Below are 22,360 nucleotides of genomic sequence, written 5' to 3' on the forward strand. Positions count from 1 at the left end.
CAGGTGTCAGTGCATCACTGCACTCGAGTCCTGGGAAGGATGGTGGCATCATACGAGGCCATTCCCTTCGGCAGGTTCCATGCGAGGACCTTCCACTGGGACGTACTGGACAAGTGGTCCGGATCACATCTTCAGAGGCATCGGTTAATCACCCTGTTCCCCAGGGCCAGGGTGTCTCTCCTGTGGTGGCTGCAGAGTGCTCACCTTCTCGAAGGTCGCAGATTCGGCATTCAGGACTGAGTCCTGGTGACCACGGATGCAAGCCTCCGAGGGTGGGGGGCAGTCACACAGGGAAGAAAATTCCAAGGGCGGTGGTCAAGTCAGGAGACTTGCCTTCACATCAATATCCTGGAATTAAGGGCCATATGCAACGCCCTAAGTCAAGCGGAGAACCTGCTTCGCGACAAATCAGTGCTGATTCAGTCAGACAACATCACAGCAGTGGCTCATGTGAACCGCCAAGGCGGCACAAGGAGCAGAGTGGCGATGGCGGAAGCCACCAGAATTCTTTGCTGGGCGGAGAATCACGTAAGAGCACTGTCAGCAGTGTTCATTCCGGGAGTGGACAACTGGGAAGCAGACTTCCTCAGCTGGCACGACCTCCACACGGGAGAGTGGGGACTTCATAAAGAAGTCTTCACGCAGATTGCAAGGCGGTGGGAACTGCCACAGGTGGACATGATGGCATCCCGCCTCAACAAGAAGCTACAGAGATGTTGCGCCAGGTCAAGAGACCCTCAGGCGGTTGCTGTAGACGCATTAGTGACACAGTGGGTGTTCCAGTCGGTTTATGTGTTTCCTCCTCTTCCTCTCATAACAAAGGTGCTGAGAATCATAGGAAAAGGAGGAGTGAGAACAATACTCATTGTTCAGGATTGGCCAAGAAGGACTTGGTATCCAGATCTGCAAGAAATGCTCACAGAGGACCCATAGCCTCTGCCTCTCAGACAGGACTTGTGGCACCAGGGGCCCTGTCTGTTCCAAGATTTACCGCGGCTGCGTTTTGTTGGCATGGCGGTTGAACGCCGGATCCTGGCAGAAAAAAGCATTCCGGATGAGGTTATTCCTACACTGATAAAGGCTAGGAAGGAGGTGACGGCTAAACATTATCACCGTATATGGCGGAAAAAATTTTTTTTTTAAATGTTGCTTGGTGTGAGGCCAGGAATTCCCCTACGGAGGAATTCCAGCTGGGCCGTTTCCTTCACTTCCTACAGTTGGGAGTGACATTGGGCCTGAAATTGGGTTCCATTAGGGTCCAGGTTTAGGCCCTATCCATTTTCTTTCAAAAAGAACTGACTTCTCTTCCTGAAGTTCAGACGTTGTATAGGGAGTGCTGCATATTCATCCCCCTTTTGTGCCACCAGTGGCACCTTGGGATCTTAACGTGGTGTTCAGTTTCCTGAAATCTTACTGGTTTGAGCCACTTCAGACCATGGAGTTAAAATATCTCACGTGGAAAGTGGTCATGCTATTGGCCTTAGCTTCGGCTAGGTGTGTGTCAGAATTGACGGTTTTGTCATGTAAAAGCCCCTATCTGGTTTTCCATATGGACAGGGCAGGATTACGGACTTGTCCGTAATTTCTGCCGAAAGTGGTGTCATCTTTTCATTTGAACCAACCTATTGTGGTGCCTGCGGCTACTCGTGACTTGGAGGATTCCAGGTTACTAGATGTAGTCAGGGCTTTGAAGATTTACGTTGCCAGAACGGCTAGAGTCAGGAAAACTGACTTGCTGTTTATCCTGTATGCATCCAATAAGCTGGGTGCTCCTGCTTCAAAGCAAACTATTGCTCGCTGGATCTGTAACACGATTCAGCAGGCTCATTCTGCGGCTGGATTGCCGCATCCAAATCGGTAAAAGCCCATTCCACAAGGAAGGTGGGCTCTTCTTGGGCGGCTGCCCGAGGGGTCTCGGCATTACAGCTTTGCCAAGCAGCTACTTGGTCGGGTTCAAACACTTTTGCAAAATTCTACAAGTTTGATACCCTGGCTGAGGAGGACCTTGTGTTTGCTCATTCGGTGCTGCAGAGTCATCCGCACTCTCCCGCCCGTTTGGGAGCTTTGGTATAATCCCCATGGTCCTTACGGAGTCCCCAGCATCCACTAGGACGTTAGAGAAAATAAGATTTTACTTACCGGTAAATCTATTTCTCGTAGTCCGTAGTGGATGCTGGGCGCCCGTCCTAAGTGCGGATTTCTTCTGCAATACTTGTATATAGTTATTGCTTACATGAGGGTTATGTTATGGTTGCATCAGGTTTGTCTGATGCTATGTTGTTGTTCATACTGTTAACTGGGTAAGTTTATCACGAGTTATACGGTGTGATTGGTGTGGCTGGTATGAGTCTTACCCTGGATTCCAAAATCCTTTCCTTGTTGTGTCAGCTCTTCCGGGCACAGTTTCCTTAACTGAGGTCTGGAGGAGGGGCATAGAGGGAGGAGCCAGTGCACACCAGTAGTCCTAATTCTTTCTTAAAGTGTCCTATCTCCTGCGGAGCCCGTCTATTCCCCATGGTCCTTACGGAGTCCCCAGCATCCACTACGGACTCCGAGAAATAGATTTACCGGTAAGTAAAATCTTATTTTCACCGTGACCTGGCGGTTCTTAGGACTCGTCCCGGCTATCTACCTAAGGTGGTTTCTTCGTTCCACCTTAATCAGGAGATTGTAGTTCCGGCACTTGTTTCTCCTGATCTGTCTCCCAAAGAGCGGTCTTTGGATGTGGTACTGGCTCCTTGTATCTATGTGCAGAGAACTGCTCCTATTAGGAAATCGGATTCTCTTTTTGTTGTGTTTGGGTTTCACAAACGTGGCTGGCCTGCTCACAAGCAAACTCTGGCCAGATGGATTAGAATGGTGATTGCACATGCTTATGTGAAGGCTGGTCTCTCTGCTCCTGATCACATTAAGGCCCATTCTACTTGGTCTGTTGGACCTTCTTGGGCGGCCCAACGTGGTGCGACCCTTGAACAATTGTGCAAGGCGGCTACGTGGTACTCTGTGAACACGTTCATAAGGTTCTATGCCTTCGATACTGCCGCTTCCCAGGATGTTTCCTTTGGACGCCGGGTTATTGTGCCCGCTACAGTGCGTCCCCTCCCATAAGGAACTGGTTTAGGACATCCTCATTGTCCAGTCCTTGTGGAGCCCAGTGTACCCCGCAGCAGAAAACTAGTTTTGTGGTAAGAACTTACCTTTGTTAAATCTCTTTCTGCGAGGTACACTGGGCTCCACAAGGCACCCACCCTGACGCACTTAGCTTTTTCGGGTTGGTATGGCATTAGCCGCTGACACTTCTCTTGTCGTGAGAGTGTGGTGTATGTGGCTACTAACCGTTGTCGTCTCTTTTCCTGCTACTGCATTGGACTGGTTAACTAAAAACTGAGATTCTGTGCAGGGAGGCGGGGTGATATAGGAGGCGGCGCTATGCATTCTGGGAACAGTCAGAGCTTTGAGCCTGTTGGTGTCTCGGACCTAGATCCTACTCTACACCCCCATTGTCCATTCCTTGTGGATCCCAGTGTACCTCGCAGAAAGAGTTTTAACAAAGGTAAGTTCTTACCATAAAACTAATTTGAAGGTAAATATAACATAAATATGCTAAAGACTTTTTCGTATCTTTAGGGTCTCTCCCCATCATCTCGTACTACCGCATGCACAATCTGATGGCCATTCAAGCACATTTGGCTTGCTGGGCCCATATCCGGAGGCAAAATGAGAGTGGTAGCTATTACTTTGCTTCCAAATCTTTGTGGGATGGGCTCTTATCCCACATTTTAGCTGGATCACTCTGGTGTCTTTGGAAAACTCCAGGCCAGCTTTTATGTGGTTTTTGTTCAGTAATGATCCCAATCAATCTCATACAGCCAGGATGCAGCCCTAACCCTAATATCATCATTCTGAGGATGTTGAAACATTTATTAGTATGTGGGTGGTGGGTAACCCCTCAGTTGATTATGCACTGGACTGAGAAGTATTCAGAGCTAATACAGTAAACCAACCAGTTTATGACTTTTTTTTACATCAAATTGTCGTGTGTCAAAGGGCTGGAAGTGCACCAGAAAGCGAGATACAATATGTTTACTTGGGGTGAATGAGTTTTTAGAGAGCTTATTCAAGGGAGGCTTTCTTTTTGGTGCACTCTTTTTCTAATCGATTTGTTAGTTAAAGCAAAACTTTTAATTTCAATTGTTTAAAAATTGGTGACACTAGTTGTCAGAAACTGTGTAATTGACAATGCAATATTAAAAATAGATAGTGACTGTTTATTAAGCTGTGCCACAAATGGCAATAGTAATTATATATTAGATCAATGTAGATGTACCAATACTTAATTCCACTTGGATCCAAAAAAGTTATATTGCGAAAGTATTATATACATTTATAAGTGTGAAATACACAGAAATCTGTCCTGTGTTCCTGGAACACGGATTGTAGCAGCAGTCAGACTAGGCAAGTGAGACACGTGTAACAAGTTATAAGTGTTGCAAAATGCTCAGTTCTGTTTTACTAGCCTCTAAGAATACAATTGTATCCACCAGTCAGCACCATGAGTTATGCTAATACACAGAACAAATTTCTGTGTAATTCACATTTATAAATGTATATACTTTCTGTGTAGAAAATTGTTTATATTTAATAGAAACATACCAACTAATGTTTTTGCAATATAGCATTTTTGGATCCAAGTGGAATTAAGTATTGGTACGTGTACATTAATCTAATATATTTTTACTATTGCCATTTGTGGCACGGCTTAATAAACAGTCACTCTTATTTTTAATATTGCATTGTCAATTACACAGTTTTTGTCAACTAGTGTCACCAATTTTTAAACAATTTAAATTAAGTTTTATGTTTTAGCTAACTAGCAAATCGATTAAAAAGAGTGCACCAAAAAGAAAGCCTCCCTTGAATAAGCTCTCTAAAAGCTCATTCACCCCAAGCAAACAAGATGTTTAAACATTGCATGTCAAAATTGACTGTCAACATCGGTGTTCAAATTAATAATGTCAACATTGTAAATGTCAATCTAATGACTACATCCTGTCTCTCCAGTCTCAGCTACTGGATTCTGTAGCCCTTTTAATCACCTGCCTGGCATTGTTGCATCAGATGCGACCACAACAGGCTGGACTTTTCCCTGACATGGTCACCAGTCAGAAAGCTCATTGTGTGGCTGCAGAAATAGGAGCTTCCTGCAATTGGTGCTGTCAGAGGGATCTCTGCTTCTTGGTTCCCTCCCCCCCAGTGCCTGCCGTGCTGCCGATCACTACTGATCAGTCAGCCTGGCAGCACAACCAAACCCAGCGGCTGCAGACATTAGCAGCCGCTGGGGAAATTTAAAAATAAAGAACCCACTTTACCTTCCCGATGAACTCCGGGTGTTGCAGAGAGGATCTGATGCCGGGAAACTGAAGTCGCGATGGTCACTATGTTCCGATCAACGATGGTTGCGATGTTCCAACCATAAATGTTTCTACCAATGTTTTTTTTTTAAAGAAAATTGTATTGCACATACTTTAAATAAATGTTCTTGACCTAATTACAATTTCTGAGCAGGTTTTGGAAAACTAATATTTGACAGTTAAGTGGTTAAAGTGATAGTAGTCCTCTCTGGGTCTGTCCTCACAAGTCTCCAGCTTGCTCTGACCCTGAGTTTTGAGGGATATTATTTTGTAGCCTATCTTGTGCAAGTCTATGACTTTAAGTTTCTTAGAATGCTCATTGTTCTTCATTTTCACAGCTTTCCTTCGATTTACAGTATGACCACTATTATTCAGATTAGAGGGTCTTTTATTATTAAAAGCTGACCTTTTAATGATTCTCAGATATAGACAGACTGAAAGCCAATTGTTAGGGTAAACTCTTTCATGCATGTAAACTTGGAGCTTCCATGGAACAGGGGTGGAATAGTTATGCAAGTAGCCTTTTTATATTTTTTTATATTATGGAGAAGTAATGAATTTTGAGTTTGAAGATTTACTTTCAGAGCCTACTGGCTCACAATAAAAATACTGCCTGGAACAAACCAGACAGACTTCTTGAGTTTTGAGGGGGCTGAATACTTTCAAAAGCCACTGTATCTAAGTAAAGCAGTCAAGGGTGTTTAACATAAACAATATAAACTCAAGTGTTATTTGTTGGTTTTACATGATATAAGTATTGTGATCACTTACTATAATTTACTTTTAGGACTCAACCACCTCCAATTCTTCCAGTGGGTCCAAGTCACAAGTTTGCTAATAACTACTACTGTGCACGAGATGGGCGTAAAGCGATTGTGCCTCCTACTGTCATTATTGCACCACAAAAGGCTCTATCTTCTGGGGAAAATTCTATCACGTAAGTAAAATGATATACAAAATAAAGTAGTATGTATCATATAGCCATTGGAGGCTCTCCAAAGCTGAGCTGGCCTATTCTTTACTGTTGTGATCTCACTTGTCAGGAACTCTGTTTTCTTGTGGGTGATTGTGGATTGTATTCTTCAATATGCTTGGTTAGGTTAATATTCCTCCATCATCTCTGAAGTCTATGACCCATTTTCTTGAGCTCACTAACAGTGTTGTCAAACCAGTGAGCTTGACGGTGTGGTGTGCTGTGTTGTATATGCATGTGGGCGATAATATCAAATGCTGCCTTCACATCCCTATTATACAGTTTGTAATGTGACCACTTCTATGTGTAGCAGAAGGAGTAATGTGTGTGAGCCCCTGCGTTCCCTGGTGACTCCCTGGGAACTTTATAGTTTTGTTAAGTGTCTGCTGGTAGCTGCATTCCCATTGTTTCTGAAGAAACTGGGTGCCCATCTGCCTGGAGAAATGCGTCAAGCATTTTGGACTGAACTACATCTCCAGATATACCAGTCTGCTACCACCTACTGGATTTAAAGTGGAACCCTACCATTCAGCAAAATTTGCATACATCTGCCAAGGGACTGCCATGAACTATCCATAAGTGGGTAATACTCTACTGAAATAACTGGTTTAAACAAGCTCTGGGAGATGTTAAAATTCTTATTATTATTGCATCCATATTAGTGGGGGTGATATTAATAGAGAGTAATTTTTAACTTGCTTTATTTCCTTTTGTGTATAATACAGTAAATTCATGTTTTTATCCTATCCTTCAATGTTTTAATTAATTATTTTTATTGGAAGTAACTAGCAACAGCGCTAGTATACTATTTATTTGTAACATTCCCATTGTTTAGGTTGATAACCACAGCCATTTCTATTAACGTGAAGATTTTATTTTAATATTGATGTTTACCTTGATGCAGCCCTTGTGCCTGGGGCGGATTGCCTCTGTGCCAAAATTGGCACCACCATCTGCCAGCAACCTGCTCTTACTGCGGGATTGCCTCAGCGTGATGGAGGTGCTTTTGATGGGGAGCTGCAATTGCCGCCACAGCCTTGTACCCAGGACACCTGCACCACCAGCCAGCAAGCCGGGACTGGCATCACCCATATTAAAGAGGTACCACAACAAATCGTGGTTCTGCCCCCTGCACCAAGTACTGCACAGGGGAGATAGACGTGTTCCCAGGGGTTTGCTGAATGGAGAAGAGTGTGTGTGTAAGTGTGTAATATTTTGAGTTTTTCCTGGGACCACTGGGCAGATCGGCTTCAACTAGAGTTTATAAAATTCGAATATCAACTCTCCATTAGTAACCCTCTTGGAAACTGAGCAATTAGCAATGAATAACAGACTAAAGACAGTTAGCTACCTGGCAGTGTTAGATAAACTACTGGAGTCTTGGATACATGAGTGCTTGTATGACTGTATGAACAGTATTTATGCACACTAGGGATATTTGTATCTGCAGAAGCAGCTAAACAGTTGTTAACAGTCAGTATCAAGAATTCAGTCCACAGGGAATAGCAGATAGTGTAGGAAACTGCATGCAGGAGGTTACACTATGTAGACAAAAGTGATTGGATACCCCCCACCCGCACGTGCAAGAGAAATGCTGCACTCCTACAGCAGACAACTGTTCGTGAAGGTCTAAACGGGTAGAGTGTCATTAGATAATTTGCTAACAAAATAGCTTGCCAGAAGGAGCTAACCGAGTTTGAAAAGGAGATCATCGTAGGCCGTGTGATTTCATGCTCTAGGGTGGGGCTGGACTGGTATACAGAAAATACTGTAACCCAAATGGATTGGCCACCCACCTCAGAGTCCAGATATTAACCCCTATTGAGAACCTCTGGGATAAATTGGAATGACGGGTGCATTTTAGACTGACTCCACCTTTTTCATTGACGCAGTTGGTCAATGTACTTAAGTCAGAATGGCAAAACACATCGCTTGCTGTTGTCCAGGAACATGTAGACAGTTTGCCAAGAAGGGTGTCTGCAGTAATCACTGCACGCGATAGACCTACAAAGTACTGATGTCATGAAAATGTTGTTGATCTGTTTGCTGTCAGTGTCCAATCACTTTTGTCTATTATAGCAGACTGTATATAGTATTATTGCAGGTAATGTTGGAGACTGCATGCAGGATGCTGTAAAGAATAGCAGACTGTAGATGGTGTATAGAATGGATGCTAATACAATAATGAGCACATAAGACGATTCCTTGCGCAGAATAGAGAGCAGTGGACACAGGCATGGGAATAGATGCACTCTGAAACACTGGAGAGGAATTGGAACAGATTTTGGAAGCTCAGGAACAGAACCGCTTCTTACACTGGAGACCTAGAAAACTAGTTGTACTGGCAATGAACAGGTGACAGAGAGCAGTTTAAATAGGGAGCTTCCACACAGGATTGAATGTGGATATCATGCGCAGAGTAGAGATGCTGTGAATGGCTGTACCTTTCTCAGCTCACCTCAGTCGCTTTAAGATGGTGGCACCCATGCTGCGCCAGGCAGCAGCTACAGGGTAATCCTGAGATAAATGGCCAGCAGACATGAACCAGCTAGTATATTGGCAGCGCCTGGTGTGTTAGTAAGATCTAAGTACCCAATTTGTGACAGTGTGCTCAGGTTGGGCAGACTCCCTTATGGAGATATGTCTACCATGCTTCTTTGTTGGGCCTTTGAGGGAAAGAAGCCCCATAACTTTACAAATTTCTCCCTGGTGTGACTTCTCACTTGGCAAGCCCACCAAAATCGTCACAGCAGTAATTTTTATTCTAGGAGCCAGGGTGGAAGAAGTGGTTCTTCCATCTACCGAAGGAAGAGCCTAGTTACTCACCCACAACTTAGTGGGAGAAGTTAGTAACAAATGGTTACTGATGGTGAGGGTTAATCCCAATGAGTGGTGAAGTAAGCTCACTCTGGTTGCTCAAAGATGATTATCTTTCTCTATATACAAAAAAATATGTGATTGTTTGGGGAAGCAAGGTCATCCGGTCTCATTTGTCTATGAAGATCCGGTCCAAAAATACTATGGTTGTGGCTTCTAAAAATCAAATTGCCTAAGCTATGAGAGAGACAAACAGGATCATATGTTGATATGGAGCTTGCCTTCGCTATGAAAGGGACAAGCATTATCATATGTGGATATGGAGCTAAACAATTTTACTCTGAGGTAGAAAACTTTGAAGTAGACCTTAACCCTGAGTAGTGATCCTTATGCCCGGAGGGCTTTGTACAGCTAGGGGTGTATTTACTAAAGCTTCTAAAATTGAAAAGTGAGGATGTTGCCTATATCAACCAATAAGATTCTATCTATCATTTTCTAGGATGCTGTAGAGAAATGATAAGATAGAATCTGGTTGGTTGCTATGGGCAACATCACTACTTTTGATTTTTAGAAGCTTTAGTAAATTAACGCCCCAGTGTACTGATGGCACCAATCAGATGTCGAAATGATGCCTCTGTTGTCCCACAAGGAGGAGCGCTTCTGCACTACAAGCAATCCACAGGAAGTTCTAGTAAATGCTATGTTAGTTCTTTGGAGCTTCCATTTGGTCTATTTCTTCCCTTAAAAACGATGGCATTCTGGTGATTGGGGTAGCACCTGACTGCCCAAGATTGTCTTGGTACATGGACATTCTAAGCATGACCTAGGGCTCAGTATGGCATCTGCCTCTAAAACTTGATGAACGCGCAATTACTTCAGCTGGCTTTCACATCGTGGCTGTTGAGGCAATAATCCTGTATATCATGCTCAACCTGTTTCAGCAAAGAATTACTACAGGGCGGTTGGGAGGGCATAGAGAGACGCAGGGCGGTTGGGAGGGCATAGAGAGACGCAGGGCGGTTGGGAGGGCATAGAGAGGCGCAGGGCGGTTGGGATGGAATATAGAGATGCAGGGTGGTTGGGAGGGCATAGAGACATGCAGGGCGGTTGGGAGGGGATAGAGATGCAGGGCGGTAGGGAGGGGATAGGGAGATGTAGGCGGTAGGGAGGGAATATAGAGCTGCAGGGCAGTAGGGAGGGGATAGAGAGATGCAGGGCAGTTGGGAGGGGATAGAGATGCAGGGCGGTAGGGAGGGGATAAGGAGATGTAGGCGGTAGGGAGGGAATATAGAGCTGCAGGGCAGTAGGGAGGGGATAGGGAGATGCAGGGGGTATGGAGGGAATAGAGAGATGCAGGGCAGTAGGGAGGGGATAGAGAGATGCAGGGTGGTTGGGAGGGGATAGAGAGGTGCAGGCGGTAGGGAGGGAATATAATGATGCAGGACAGTAAGTAGGGAATATAGAGATGCAGGGTGGTAGTGGGGGAATAAAAAGATGTAGGGAGGGGATAGAGACACGCAGGGCGGTAGGGAGGACTTTGAGAGACATAGAGCGGTAGAGATGGCATAGAGAGACGCAGGGCGGTTGGGAGGACGTAGAGAGACACAGGGTGGTAGGAAGGGTGTAGAGAGACGCAGGGCGGTAGGAAGGGCGTAGAGAGACGCAGGGCGGTTGGGAGGGCATAGAGAGACGCAGGGCGGTTGGGAGGGCATAGAGAGACGTAGGGCGGTTGGGAGGGCATAGAGAGATGCAGGGCGGCTGGGAGGGCGTAGAGAGACGCAGGGCGGTTGGGAGTGCATAGAGAGATGCATGGCGGTTGGGAGTGCATAGAGAGACACAGGGTGGTTGGAAAGGCATAGAGACAAGCAGGGCGGTTGGGAGGGCATAGAGAGACGCAGGGCGGTTTGGAGGGCGTAGAGAGATGCAGGGCGGTTGGGAGGGCATAGAGAGATGCAGGCGGTCGGGAGGGAATATAGAGATGCAGGGCAGTAGGGAGGGGATAGGGAGATGCAGGAGGTAGGGTGGGAATATAGAGATGCAGGGCAGTAGGGAGAGGATAGAGAGATGCAGGGCGGTTGGGAGGGCATAGAGAGACGCAGGGCGGTTGGGAGGGCATAGAGAGATGCAGGGCGGCTGGGAGGGCGTAGAGAGACGCAGGGCGGTTGGGAGTGCATAGAGAGATGCATGGCGGTTGGGAGTGCATAGAGAGACACAGGGCGGTTGGAAAGGCATAGAGACAAGCAGGGCGGTTGGGAGGGCATAGAGAGACGCAGGGCGGTTGGGAGGGCATAGAGAGACGCAGGGCGGTTTGGAGGGCGTAGAGAGATGCAGGGCGGTTGGGAGGGCATAGAGAGATGCAGGCGGTCGGGAGGGAATATAGAGATGCAGGGCAGTAGGGAGGGGATAGGGAGATGCAGGAGGTAGGGTGGGAATATAAAGATGCAGGGCAGTAGGGAGAGGATAGAGAGATGCAGGGCGGTTGGGAGGGGATAGAGAGATGCAGGGCGGTTGGGAGGGCATAGAGAGATGCAGGCGGTCGGGAGAGAATATAGAGATGCAGGGCGGTAGGGAGGGGATAGGGAGATGTAGGCGGTAGGGAGGAAATATAGAGCTGCAGGGCAGTAGGGAGGGGATAGAGAGATGTAGGGCATTTGGGATGGGATAGAGATGCAGGGCGGTAGGGAGGGGATAGGGAGATGTAGGCGGTAGGGAGGAAATATAGAGCTGCAAGGCAGTAGGGAGGGGATAGAGAGATGTAGGGCATTTGGGATGGGATAGAGATGCAGGGCGGTAGGGAGGGGATAGGGAGATGTAGGCGGTAGGGAGGGGATAGAGAGATGCAGGGCAGTAGGGAGGGGATAGAGAGATGCAGGGCAGTTGGGAGGGGATAGAGATGCAGGGCGGTAGGGAGGGGATAGGGAGATGTAGGCGGTAGGGAGGGAATATAGAGCTGCAGGGCAGTAGGGAGGGGATAGAGATGCAGGGCGGTAGGGAGGGGATAGGGAGATGTAGGCGGTAGGGAGGGGATAGAGAGATGCAGGGCAGTAGGGAGGGGATAGAGAGATGCAGGGCAGTTGGGAGGGGATAGAGATGCAGGGCGGTAGGGAGAGGATAGGGAGATGTAGGCGGTAGGGAGGGAATATAGAGCTGCAGGGCAGTAGGGAGGGGATAGAGAGATGTAGGGCATTTGGGATGGGATAGAGATGCAGGGCGGTAGGGAGGGGATAGGGAGATGTAGGCGGTAGGGAGGGGATAGAGAGATGCAGGGCAGTAGGGAGGGGATAGAGAGATGCAGGGCAGTTGGGAGGGGATAGAGATGCAGGGCGGTAGGGAGGGGATAGGGAGATGTAGGCGGTAGGGAGGGAATATAGAGCTGCAGGGCAGTAGGGAGGGGATAGAGAGATGTAGGGCATTTAAGATGGGATAGAGATGCAGGGCGGTAGGGAGGGGATAAGGAGATGTAGGCGGTAGGGAGGGAATATAGAGCTGCGGGGCAGTAGGGAGGGGATAGAGAGATGCAGGGCAGTTGGGAGGGGATAGAGATGCAGGGCGGTAGGGAGGGGATAGGGAGATGTAGGCGGTAGGGAGGGAATATAGAGCTGCAGGGCAGTAGGGAGGGGATAGAGAGATGCAGGGCAGTTGGGAGGGGATAGAGATGCAGGGCGGTAGGGAGGGGATAAGGAGATGTAGGCGGTAGGGAGGGAATATAGAGCTGCAGGGCAGTAGGGAGGGGATAGAGAGATGCAGGGCAGTTGGGAGGGGATAGAGATGCAGGGAGATGCAGGCAGTATGGAGGGAATATAGCGATGCAGGGCAGTAGGGAGAGGATAGAGAGATGCAGGGGGCAGGGAGGGAATATAGAGATTTAGAGATGCAGTATTTTTCTTGGGCTGTGTGCCTGACAGAAGTCCCCAGTGAGGAAGCTGAGGGAGGGTAGAAGGGAAAGTAGTGGAGGGGGTAGACTCCGGGAGCGGAGACATTGTGAAGAGGAACTGATATAGGGTAGTGCTCTGAGCCTGGTACTGCGGGAACCCTTAAACTAAGGGGGTCCTGGAGGATTTGACCAGCGTGGAAGTTGTGACACCCTGACCCACGCATATCGCCGGGGGGGCGGGTTGTTACTATGTTTGCCACAGCGGAGTTCTCTCCTGGCCCGGCCCCCAGCACAGCGGCACACTCTCACCTTGATATATCTGTGTAGCGTCCAGACATCCCGCTAATGGGTCTGATGGAGCTGCAGCTCCAGGCCCACACCCCAAAATAGGCACACTGCTTCTGCTGCGGCAAGTCTCTGTGCTGTAATTAGGAAAAACAAACAAATTCCTTTTACAGCAGTGACCTGCTGCCAGTCCGCCCGCACCTCGCCCCCTCCCCTCCCCTGCAGGCGTTGCGCTACAATGGTGGTTCATAATTTAAGGTCTTGGTTCAATAAGGAGATTGGTCGATACGACTGAGCTAGTGTGGGATCTTTGCCTGCTTTAGGCAGCACGATGATTCGTGCCTGATTTAAAGTCAGGTGGGGGGTCATTGCCAGATATTATGGAGTTAAACAAAGATAAAAGATATGGTAATAAATGCGGGGACAGCAATTTATAGTATTCAGCTCCTAGGCCATCTGGGCCTGGGGTTTTACCGTTGGCTAGTTTGTCTATGGCAGAGCGCAATTCTAATTTAGAAACGGGGTCAACTAAGGTCTCACTTTCTTCAACAGTCAACAGCGGAGCATCAGCTTGCCATATAAATTCCATACCTAAAGATGGGTTGTCAGGGTAAGCAGTGTATAAATTTGTATAATATTCTAAAAATGATGCAGCTATTGTAGACGTAGAGGTCAGTTGGCCACTGTCAGAGTCAAGTTTACAGATAATTGTGGGGGGGCGTTGACATCGAACTACCGAGGCCAGCAGTTTTCCGGCTTTATTACCCCATCGGAAATAACGATTCATTCTGCAGCGGGGTACACTGGGTTCCACAGGGAATAACATCGGGGTGTAGAGTAGGCTCTTGATCCAAGGCACCAACAGACTAAAGCTTTAACTGTTCCCAAGATGCTCAGTGCCACCTCCTCTATAACCGTGCCTCCGTGCACAAGAGCTCAGTTTGTAAGTTGGTGCCTGCAGTGCAGGCAGCTAACAGGCAGCAGCCCTGAAAGAGCTTAAAAAAGTGAAGATTGAAGACTTCAAGGGCTGCAGCAGAGGCACTATATGCGCTAGATGTCATTCTGACATCTCCTGCTGCAGCTCCATCACCTCCCCCAGCGGCGCTGTATACTCCCATGTCCCTGGTTACCGAGTACTTACAGCGGAGGCTCCGGTTCTCTATATCAGGCACACACACCAGCAGCAGCTCTCCGGGATCGCGTGGCCGCACTAAGGGAGGAGGTAAGAGGGTCCCCCAGGCGGGATCCGCTGGAAATCGCGATCCGTGCGGCCGGTGAGAGGCGGGGCGCGCGCGCTGGCGTGGACACTGTGGTAGTACAGGGACCCCACTAGACCACCAGGGCAGGGGCACTAAAAACCGTTTACATATGGCCCACAGTACCCGGTGGTGAAGTCCAGCAAAGGGATAAGGCTCTGACCTGTATCCCCTCCCCCACCCCCAGGGTTCCATTTAGAGTAAATGTTCCCGCCCTGGAGCTGCATCTCTCTCTCTCTTCCTCACTCCCCGTCAGCGTTTGGGCACCATTACTGCATGCTGAGCTGATCCTGGGACTAACCTCCTCTGTAAAGCCGCTTGCATGTCAGCGCTGTGCATTTTACAGGACACTTGAGTATTCTACATGTCTGTTGACAGTGTTAGTTAAGAAGCAGTCCATTACTTCAGGGTTATGTAGTACAAGTACCCTGTGATATACATCCAGTCTTTACTGTGCATTAATATATCTATTGATCTGTATAGCTTTACTTAGTATTGCTTGTCCAGTGCAGTTTTATTGCTTGTCATAATTTTTGAATTGTACATGTGACTGTGAGTGTGTGCTGCTGTGTGATTTCTATTCCGTGTATCACACTCAGATTGCTATCCCTATATATTCTGTACCCTGAGGGGGACTAAGTGCGTCAGGGTTATTTGATATAGGTATTTCACAGTATATACTTATTGTGTATATTTCTCTGTGATTTTCAGTCACTATATACCTCTTGAATCCTCTGTTTGTGCTATCACAGGGGGTTCTTGATTAGGTATTATACTGCTGATATTGTACTGTGTTGCCCGTGGTTCACGCTTTCATATTATGTCAGTTTCAAGGGGCGACGGTTCTGCAGCTGATACCACACTGCGTGGTGGTGTCGCTGCAGACACATTGGAGGAAAACATAGCAGCAGAGGGTTCAGGTTCTGGGGGCTCCCTGCCCCCCAGTAGGGCCGTAGCAACGAGATTCCATAATGACCCACCTTGGGCTACTTTTTCCTCTCTACTAAATACGCTGGTAACTAGACTTACGCCCCCTATGGGACCTCAGGTGCCGGTACAGCCACATATTGTCCCTGAGGTTAATATGCCATGGGCAGATCTCCTGTCCGCTCAGTTACAGCAATTGAATCACTCACTGAACAGAAAAAACCTCACCCTCGCCCGCCTAAGACCAAGGAGTCCTCTAAGCGGGCCATTACTTCCTCACAATCCACCCATGTTCCAGACACTTCGTCTGATGAAGATGGCATATATACTGACCCCTCAGACACTGACCCAGATGCTTCGGATGGGGAATCTGTTTCGCAGGTGGATGTTCCTGACTTATTGGAGGCTATCAGGCTGATTCTTCAAATTGATGACCCAGAACCTGTTGTTACCTCTAAGAAACCGGATAGGTTTAAACGTCAGAAGGTTGTTAAAAGTTTTGCCTCATTCTGACCATTTAGTTGACATACGTCAGGAATCCTGGGAAAATCCAGGAAAGAAATTCGCACCTCACAAGAAGATGCTGGCTCGATATCCCCTCGCTGCGGAGCTAAGTAAGAATTGGGAAACACCACCGCCGGTGGATTCGCAAGTGGCGCGGCTGGTGGTGTCCTCTGCTCTACCTGTAACTACCGTCACCTCTCTGAAAAAAATGACGGATAAGCATGTGGAGGGTTGCTTAAAATCTATTTACACCCTCGCAGGAGCTGTGCATCGACCCACTATTGCAGTTACTTGGGCTGCAGAAGCTAGTGAAGCGTGGGCTCAGGAGGTGGAAGCAGAGCTGCCGTCCAACTTTTCTGATAATGCTAGACAATGGGGTATATTTACTAAAATTCGTAATTTCCCGTTTGAGGTCAAAGTTCAATCACGAATGACATCGAAAGTGTAAAGTTGCAACTTTTTGAATTTAGTACGACTAATTTACTAAGCTGTCGTATTCTGCATTTTCGGATTTACCGATGTCGATGTCATTCGTATTTTTTGGCAGTGTTTTACGTGAGTGACTTGTAAAACACTGCCGACTTTAATACAATGAATCTCGGCCGGGTCTGAGAGATCCGTGCTGGGCTTCATTGTGCACCTTTGTAAAAAATGAAATCCGTGTTAAATTTAAAAAAAAAATTGCGTGGGGTCCTCCCTCCTAAGCCAAACCAGCCTCGGGCTCTTTGAGCCGGTCCTGGTTGCAAAAATATGGGGGGGGGGAATGATAGGGGTTCCCCCATATTTAAACAACCAGCACCGGGCTCTGTGCCTGGTCCTGGTTCCAAAAATACGGGGGACAAAAAGCGTAGGGGTCCCCCGTATTTCTGAAACCAGCACCGGGCTCCACTAGCCAGATACATAATGCCACAGCCGGGGGACACTTTTATATAGGTCCCGGCGGCCCTGGCATTACATAACCAACTAGTCACCCCTGGCCGGGGTACCCTGGAGGAGTGGGGACCCCTTCAATCAAGGGGTCCCCCCCCTCCAGCCACCCAAGGACCAGGGGTGAAGCTCGAGGCTGTCCCCCCCATCCAAGGGCTGCGGATGGGAGGCTGATAGCCGTTTTGTAAAAAAATGAATATTGTTTTTAGTAGCAGTACTACAAGTCCCAGCAAGCTTCCCCCGCAAGCTGGTACTTGGAGAACCACAAGTACCAGCATGCGGAGGAAAACCGGGCCCGCTGGTACCTGTAGTACTACTACTAAAAAAATACCCCAATAAAAACATAAGACACACACCTTGAAAGTAAAACTTTAATGCATACATCCACACCTCCATATACACATACTTACCTATGTTCACACGAGGGTCGGTCCTCTTCTCCATGTAGAATTCATGGTGTACCTGTTGAAAAAATTATACTCACAAAATCCAGTGTAGAAGGCTCCTCTTGTAATCCAGGTACTTGGCAAAAAAACAAAACGGATACCCGACCTCGCACTGAAAGGGGCCCCATGTTTTCACATGGGACCCCTTTCCCCGAATGCCAGAAACCCCCTCTGACTTATGTCTAAGAGGGTTCCATCAGCCAATCAGGGAGCGCCACATTGTGGCACCCTCCTGATTGGCTGTGTGCTCCTGTACTGTATGACAGGCAGCACCCGGCAGTGTTACAATGTAGCGCCTATGCGCTCCATTGTAACCAATGGTGGGAACTTTGCGGTCAGCGGTGAGGTTACTTTCGGTGAAATGCAGGTCTTCCCTCTGAAGAAATGACCAGCTTATAACGGTCGAGAAACGCGTCAGGGTGTTTTAGGATCCAAACACTCTTCACGGATTTGGTTGCCACCGATTTCAGCATCATTCACTTTATTGGACAGTCCGGTCCTGGGTCTGGAGCCACCTGCATTGGTCCCTTTGCAAAGTAGGGACCGTGGCTGCCGATCACGTGCCTGGAGCCAGCGGTCCAGTCGGGCACTGAGAGGTGAACACAGGCGCCGCAGCTACAATCACCTTGGACACGCCAGGCGGTGCGCGCAATCCCGGCGCCGTGGACCAAAACTCTCGGGAAGCGGGAAGCCTAACCGCTCTGAACACAATAAGTGATTAAGGTAGAGAGCGGCAGACGGAGACGCTCTAGAGAGGCTGCAATATGAGATAAAGCCTGCTTTACAAACTGACTTTTAGCTACCTGAAGTATCAGTATATTTGCTACATTAACTGTTTCAATTCTTTCTTAAAAGAAACAATAACCATGATTACGGTATAAATACATGTATTATCACACAGGACGTGACTGGTGGATATAAATAAGGGTCTTTCACCATTCTTGGACTCTTTCTACATTGATTTCACTAAAGGACACCTGTGAAAACTATCTGGTAATCAGTAGGGTATTACTTGAGTGGAACCATAAGGATATTAGAGTGTTAGGGATCCTATGCTATGAAATATATTTTTAAAGTGCTAAGTTGTTTTAAATCCAGTTGCCAATTGGTATAGTTTAAATTAAATTTTGGTATATGTGCAATTTTAGATATAATAAATATGGAATAATTCAAGTCTATTTGCGCTCTCTTTTTCCTTTTTTGCTTGTTTACTTTATATAGGGACGCTAATACCCTATTTTGAGAACAGCAAATAGCATCTCAACACAGGTTCTATCACAGGCGCCTTTCCTTTTTTTAGTGGTTGCTGAAAAGGTCCTTTTCACAGCCAGGTTTGTGGCCCCGCCCCCAGGGGTGTGCCGCTGCTGCACGTTCAGGCGACTGCCGATAAGGTCACTTCAGGGAGCAGGCCTGACACGCCGGAGAGAAGAGAGAGACGGGGACTGGACTGGTAACCAGATGTAGCTGATTAAACTCAGCATGACACTCCCCCCAGGATGTGATGAGCAGCTCCTGCAAGTTAAGAAGCCGCCCCAGAGATAGTAAGGTGTGGCCATGGGGCTGTGGATTTCCTGCATGTGTGAATAGCTCATCTACAGACTGAGGGATGTGCTGACACTATAATAAGATAAGCAGTTCCACTGGGATTTTTACAGTGTTGTAGTAAACCTAGTGAAAAAGAGTTATTTGAGATATATATTACAGGTCAGGTATCCAGATACCCGAAAACCGGAATTTCTGCAGCAGGGTACATAGGGTTTCCACAGGGACTTACTGAGCTGAAATTTGGCATGGACGCGTAGAATCGTCACCCTGTGCTGCATGCCAAATTTCAGGGCAAAATAATTAAAAATTAGTAATTGGGAGTAATTAAAGTTTAAACGGTCAATTTTTTTCTGCTACTTCCTGTTTGGCTAAAGTGAAACATCGGGGTGTAGTGGTGGATTAGGAATCTGGGCACCAAACAGTTAAAGCTTTCAACGTATTCCAAGATGCTCGGGTAAGAGGGTTCCTTTTGCGGGACCCGCTGCTAATTTGCGGTCTGGTGAGACGGAATGCACCACTGCCGTGGACACTCCCCAGGCAGGGACCCCACTAGACCACCAGGGCAAGCGGGCACAGGTTCAGGTTTTCTAACACCTATTTCTCTGACGTCCTAGTGGATGCTGGGACTCCGTCAGGACCATGGGGAATAGCGGCTCCGCAGGAGACAGGGCACAAAATTTAAAAGTTTGACCACTAGGTGGTGTGTACTGGCTCCTCCCCCTATGACCCTCCTCCAAGCCTCAGTTAGGTTTTTGTGCCCGTCCGAGCAGGGTGCAATCTAGATGGCTCTCCTAAAGAGCTGCTTAGAAAAAGTTTGTTAGGTTTTTTATTTTCAGTGAGTCCTGCTGGCAACAGGCTCACTGCAACGAGGGACTTAGGGGAGAAGAAGTGAACTCACCTGCGTGCAGGATGGATTTGCTTCTTAGGCTACTGGACACTAGCTCCAGAGGGACGATCACAGGTACAGCCTGGATGGGTCACCGGAGCCGCGCCGCCGACCCCCTTGCAGATGCCGAATAGAGAAGAGGTCCAGAAACCGGCGGCAGAAGACGTCTCAGTCTTCATGAGGTAGCGCACAGCACTGCAGCTGTGCGCCATTGCTCTCCGCACACTTCACACCAGCGGTCACTGAGGGTGCAGGGCGCTGGGGGGGGGCGCCCTGGGCAGCAATGTAATATACCTATTCTGGCTAAAATATATCACATATAGCCCCTGGGGCTATATGGATGTATTTAACCCCTGCCAGGTTCCAAAAAAACCGGGAGAAGAAGCCCGCCGAAAAGGGGGCGGGGCCTATTCTCCTCAGCACACAGCGCCATTTTCCTGCCCAGCTCCGCTGCGAGGAAGGCTCCCAGGACTCTCCCCTGCACTGCACTACAGAAACAGGGTAAAAACAGAGAGGGGGGGCACTTATTGGCGATATTTATAATATTGAGCTGCTATAAAGGGAACACACTTATTAAGGTTGTCCCTATATATATTTATAGCGCTTGGGTGTGTGCTGGCAAACTCTCCCTCTGTCTCCCCAAAGGGCTAGTCGGGTCCTGTCTTCTATCAGAGCATTCCCTGTGTGTCTGCTGTGTGTCGGTACGTGTGTGTCGACATGTATGAGGACGATGTTGGCGTGGAGGCGGAGCAATTGCCTGTAATGGTGATGTCACCCCCTAGGGAGTCGACACCAGAATGGATGGCTTTGTTTATGGAATTACGGGATAGTGTCAGCACGCTACAAAAGTCGGTTGACGACATGAGACAGCCGGCAAACCAGTTAGTACCTGTCCAGCCGTCTCAGACACCGTCAGGGGCTGTAAAACGTCCCTTACCTCAGTCGGTCGACACAGACCCAGACACTGACACTGAATCCAGTGTCGACGGTGAAGAAACAAACGTATTTTCCAGTAGGGCCACACGTTATATGATCACGGCAATGAAGGAGGCTTTGCATATCTCTGATACTGCAAGTACCACAAAAAGGGGTATTATGTGGGGTGTGAAAAAACTACCGATAGTTTTTCCTGAATCAGAGGAACTGAATGAAGTGTGTGATGAAGCGTGGGTTACCCCAGATAGAAAACTGCTAATTTCAAAGAAGTTATTGGCATTATACCCTTTCCCGCCAGAGGTTAGGGCGCGCTGGGAAACACCTCCTAGGGTGGATAAGGCGCTCACACGCTTATCAAAGCAAGTGGCGTTACCGTCTTCTGATACGGCCGCCCTCAAGGATCCAGCTGATAGGAGGCTGGAGAATACATTGAAAAGTATATACACACATACGGGTGTTATACTGAGACCAGCAATCGCCTCAGCCTGGATGTGCAGTGCTGGCGTGGCTTGGTCGGAGTCACTGTCTGAAAATATTGATACCCTGGATAGGGACAGTATTTTACTGACTATAGAGCAGTTAAAGGATGCATTTCTTTATATGCGAGATGCACAGAGAGATATTTGCACTCTGGCATCAAGAGTAAGTGCGATGTCCATATCTGCCAGAAGAAGTTTATGGACGCGCCAGTGGTCAGGTGATGCGGATTCCAAACGACATATGGAAGTATTGCCGTATAAGGGGGAGGAATTATTTGGGGTCGGTCTATCGGATCTGGTGGCCACGGCAACGGCCGGAAAATCCACCTTTTTACCCCAGGTCACCTCCCAGCAGAAAAAGCCGCAGGCTTTTCAGCCGCAGTCCTTTCGTTCCTATAACAGTGGGCTCACTCGCAGGTGGACCCCTGGATCCTGCAGGTAGTATCTCAGGGTTACAGGTTGGAATTCGAGAAGTCCCCTCCTCGCCGTTTCCTAAAGTCTGCTTTGCCAACGTCTCCCTCCGACAGGGCGACGGTATTGGAGGCCATTCACAAGCTGTATTCTCAGCAGGTGATAGTCAAGGTACCCCTCCTACAACAGGGACAGGGGTATTACTCCACGCTATTTGTGGTACCGAAGCCGGACGGCTCGGTAAGACCGATTCTAAATCTAAACTCTCTGAACCTGTACATACAAAAATTCAAGTTCAAGATGGAGTCACTCAGAGCAGTGATAGCGAATCTGGAAGAAGGGGATTTTATGGTGTCCTTGGACATCAAGGATGCTTACCTTCATGTTCCAATTTGTCCTTCACACCAAGGGTACCTCAGGTTCGTGGTCCAAAACTGTCATTATCAGTTTCAGACGCTGCCGTTTGGATTGTCCACGGCACCCCGGGTCTTTACCAAGGTAATGGCCGAAATGATGATCCTTCTTCGAAGAGAAGGCGTCTTAATTATCCCTTACTTGGACGATCTCCGGATAAGGGCAAGATCCAGAGAACAGCTGGAGGTCGGAGTAGCACTAACCCAAGTAGTGCTCCAACAACACGGGTGGATTCTGAATTTTCCAAAATCCCAACTGATCCCGACGAC

General features: G+C 47.9%; 1 protein-coding gene across 1 annotated transcript in view; it reads left to right on the plus strand.

Annotated features, from left to right (window-relative positions):
• NDUFA7 (NADH:ubiquinone oxidoreductase subunit A7) overlaps positions 1 to 22,360 on the plus strand; it is a 163,491-nt gene that overhangs the window by 114,173 nt on the left and 26,958 nt on the right. The window contains exon 3 of the mRNA XM_063914892.1: positions 6,199 to 6,348. Coding sequence (XP_063770962.1) covers positions 6,199 to 6,348 — 150 coding nt within the window. The remainder of the gene's footprint in view (positions 1 to 6,198; positions 6,349 to 22,360) is intronic.

The sequence above is a fragment of the Pseudophryne corroboree genome, chromosome 1 (assembly GCF_028390025.1).
Source record: "Pseudophryne corroboree isolate aPseCor3 chromosome 1, aPseCor3.hap2, whole genome shotgun sequence".
Lineage (NCBI taxonomy): Eukaryota > Metazoa > Chordata > Amphibia > Anura > Myobatrachidae > Pseudophryne > Pseudophryne corroboree.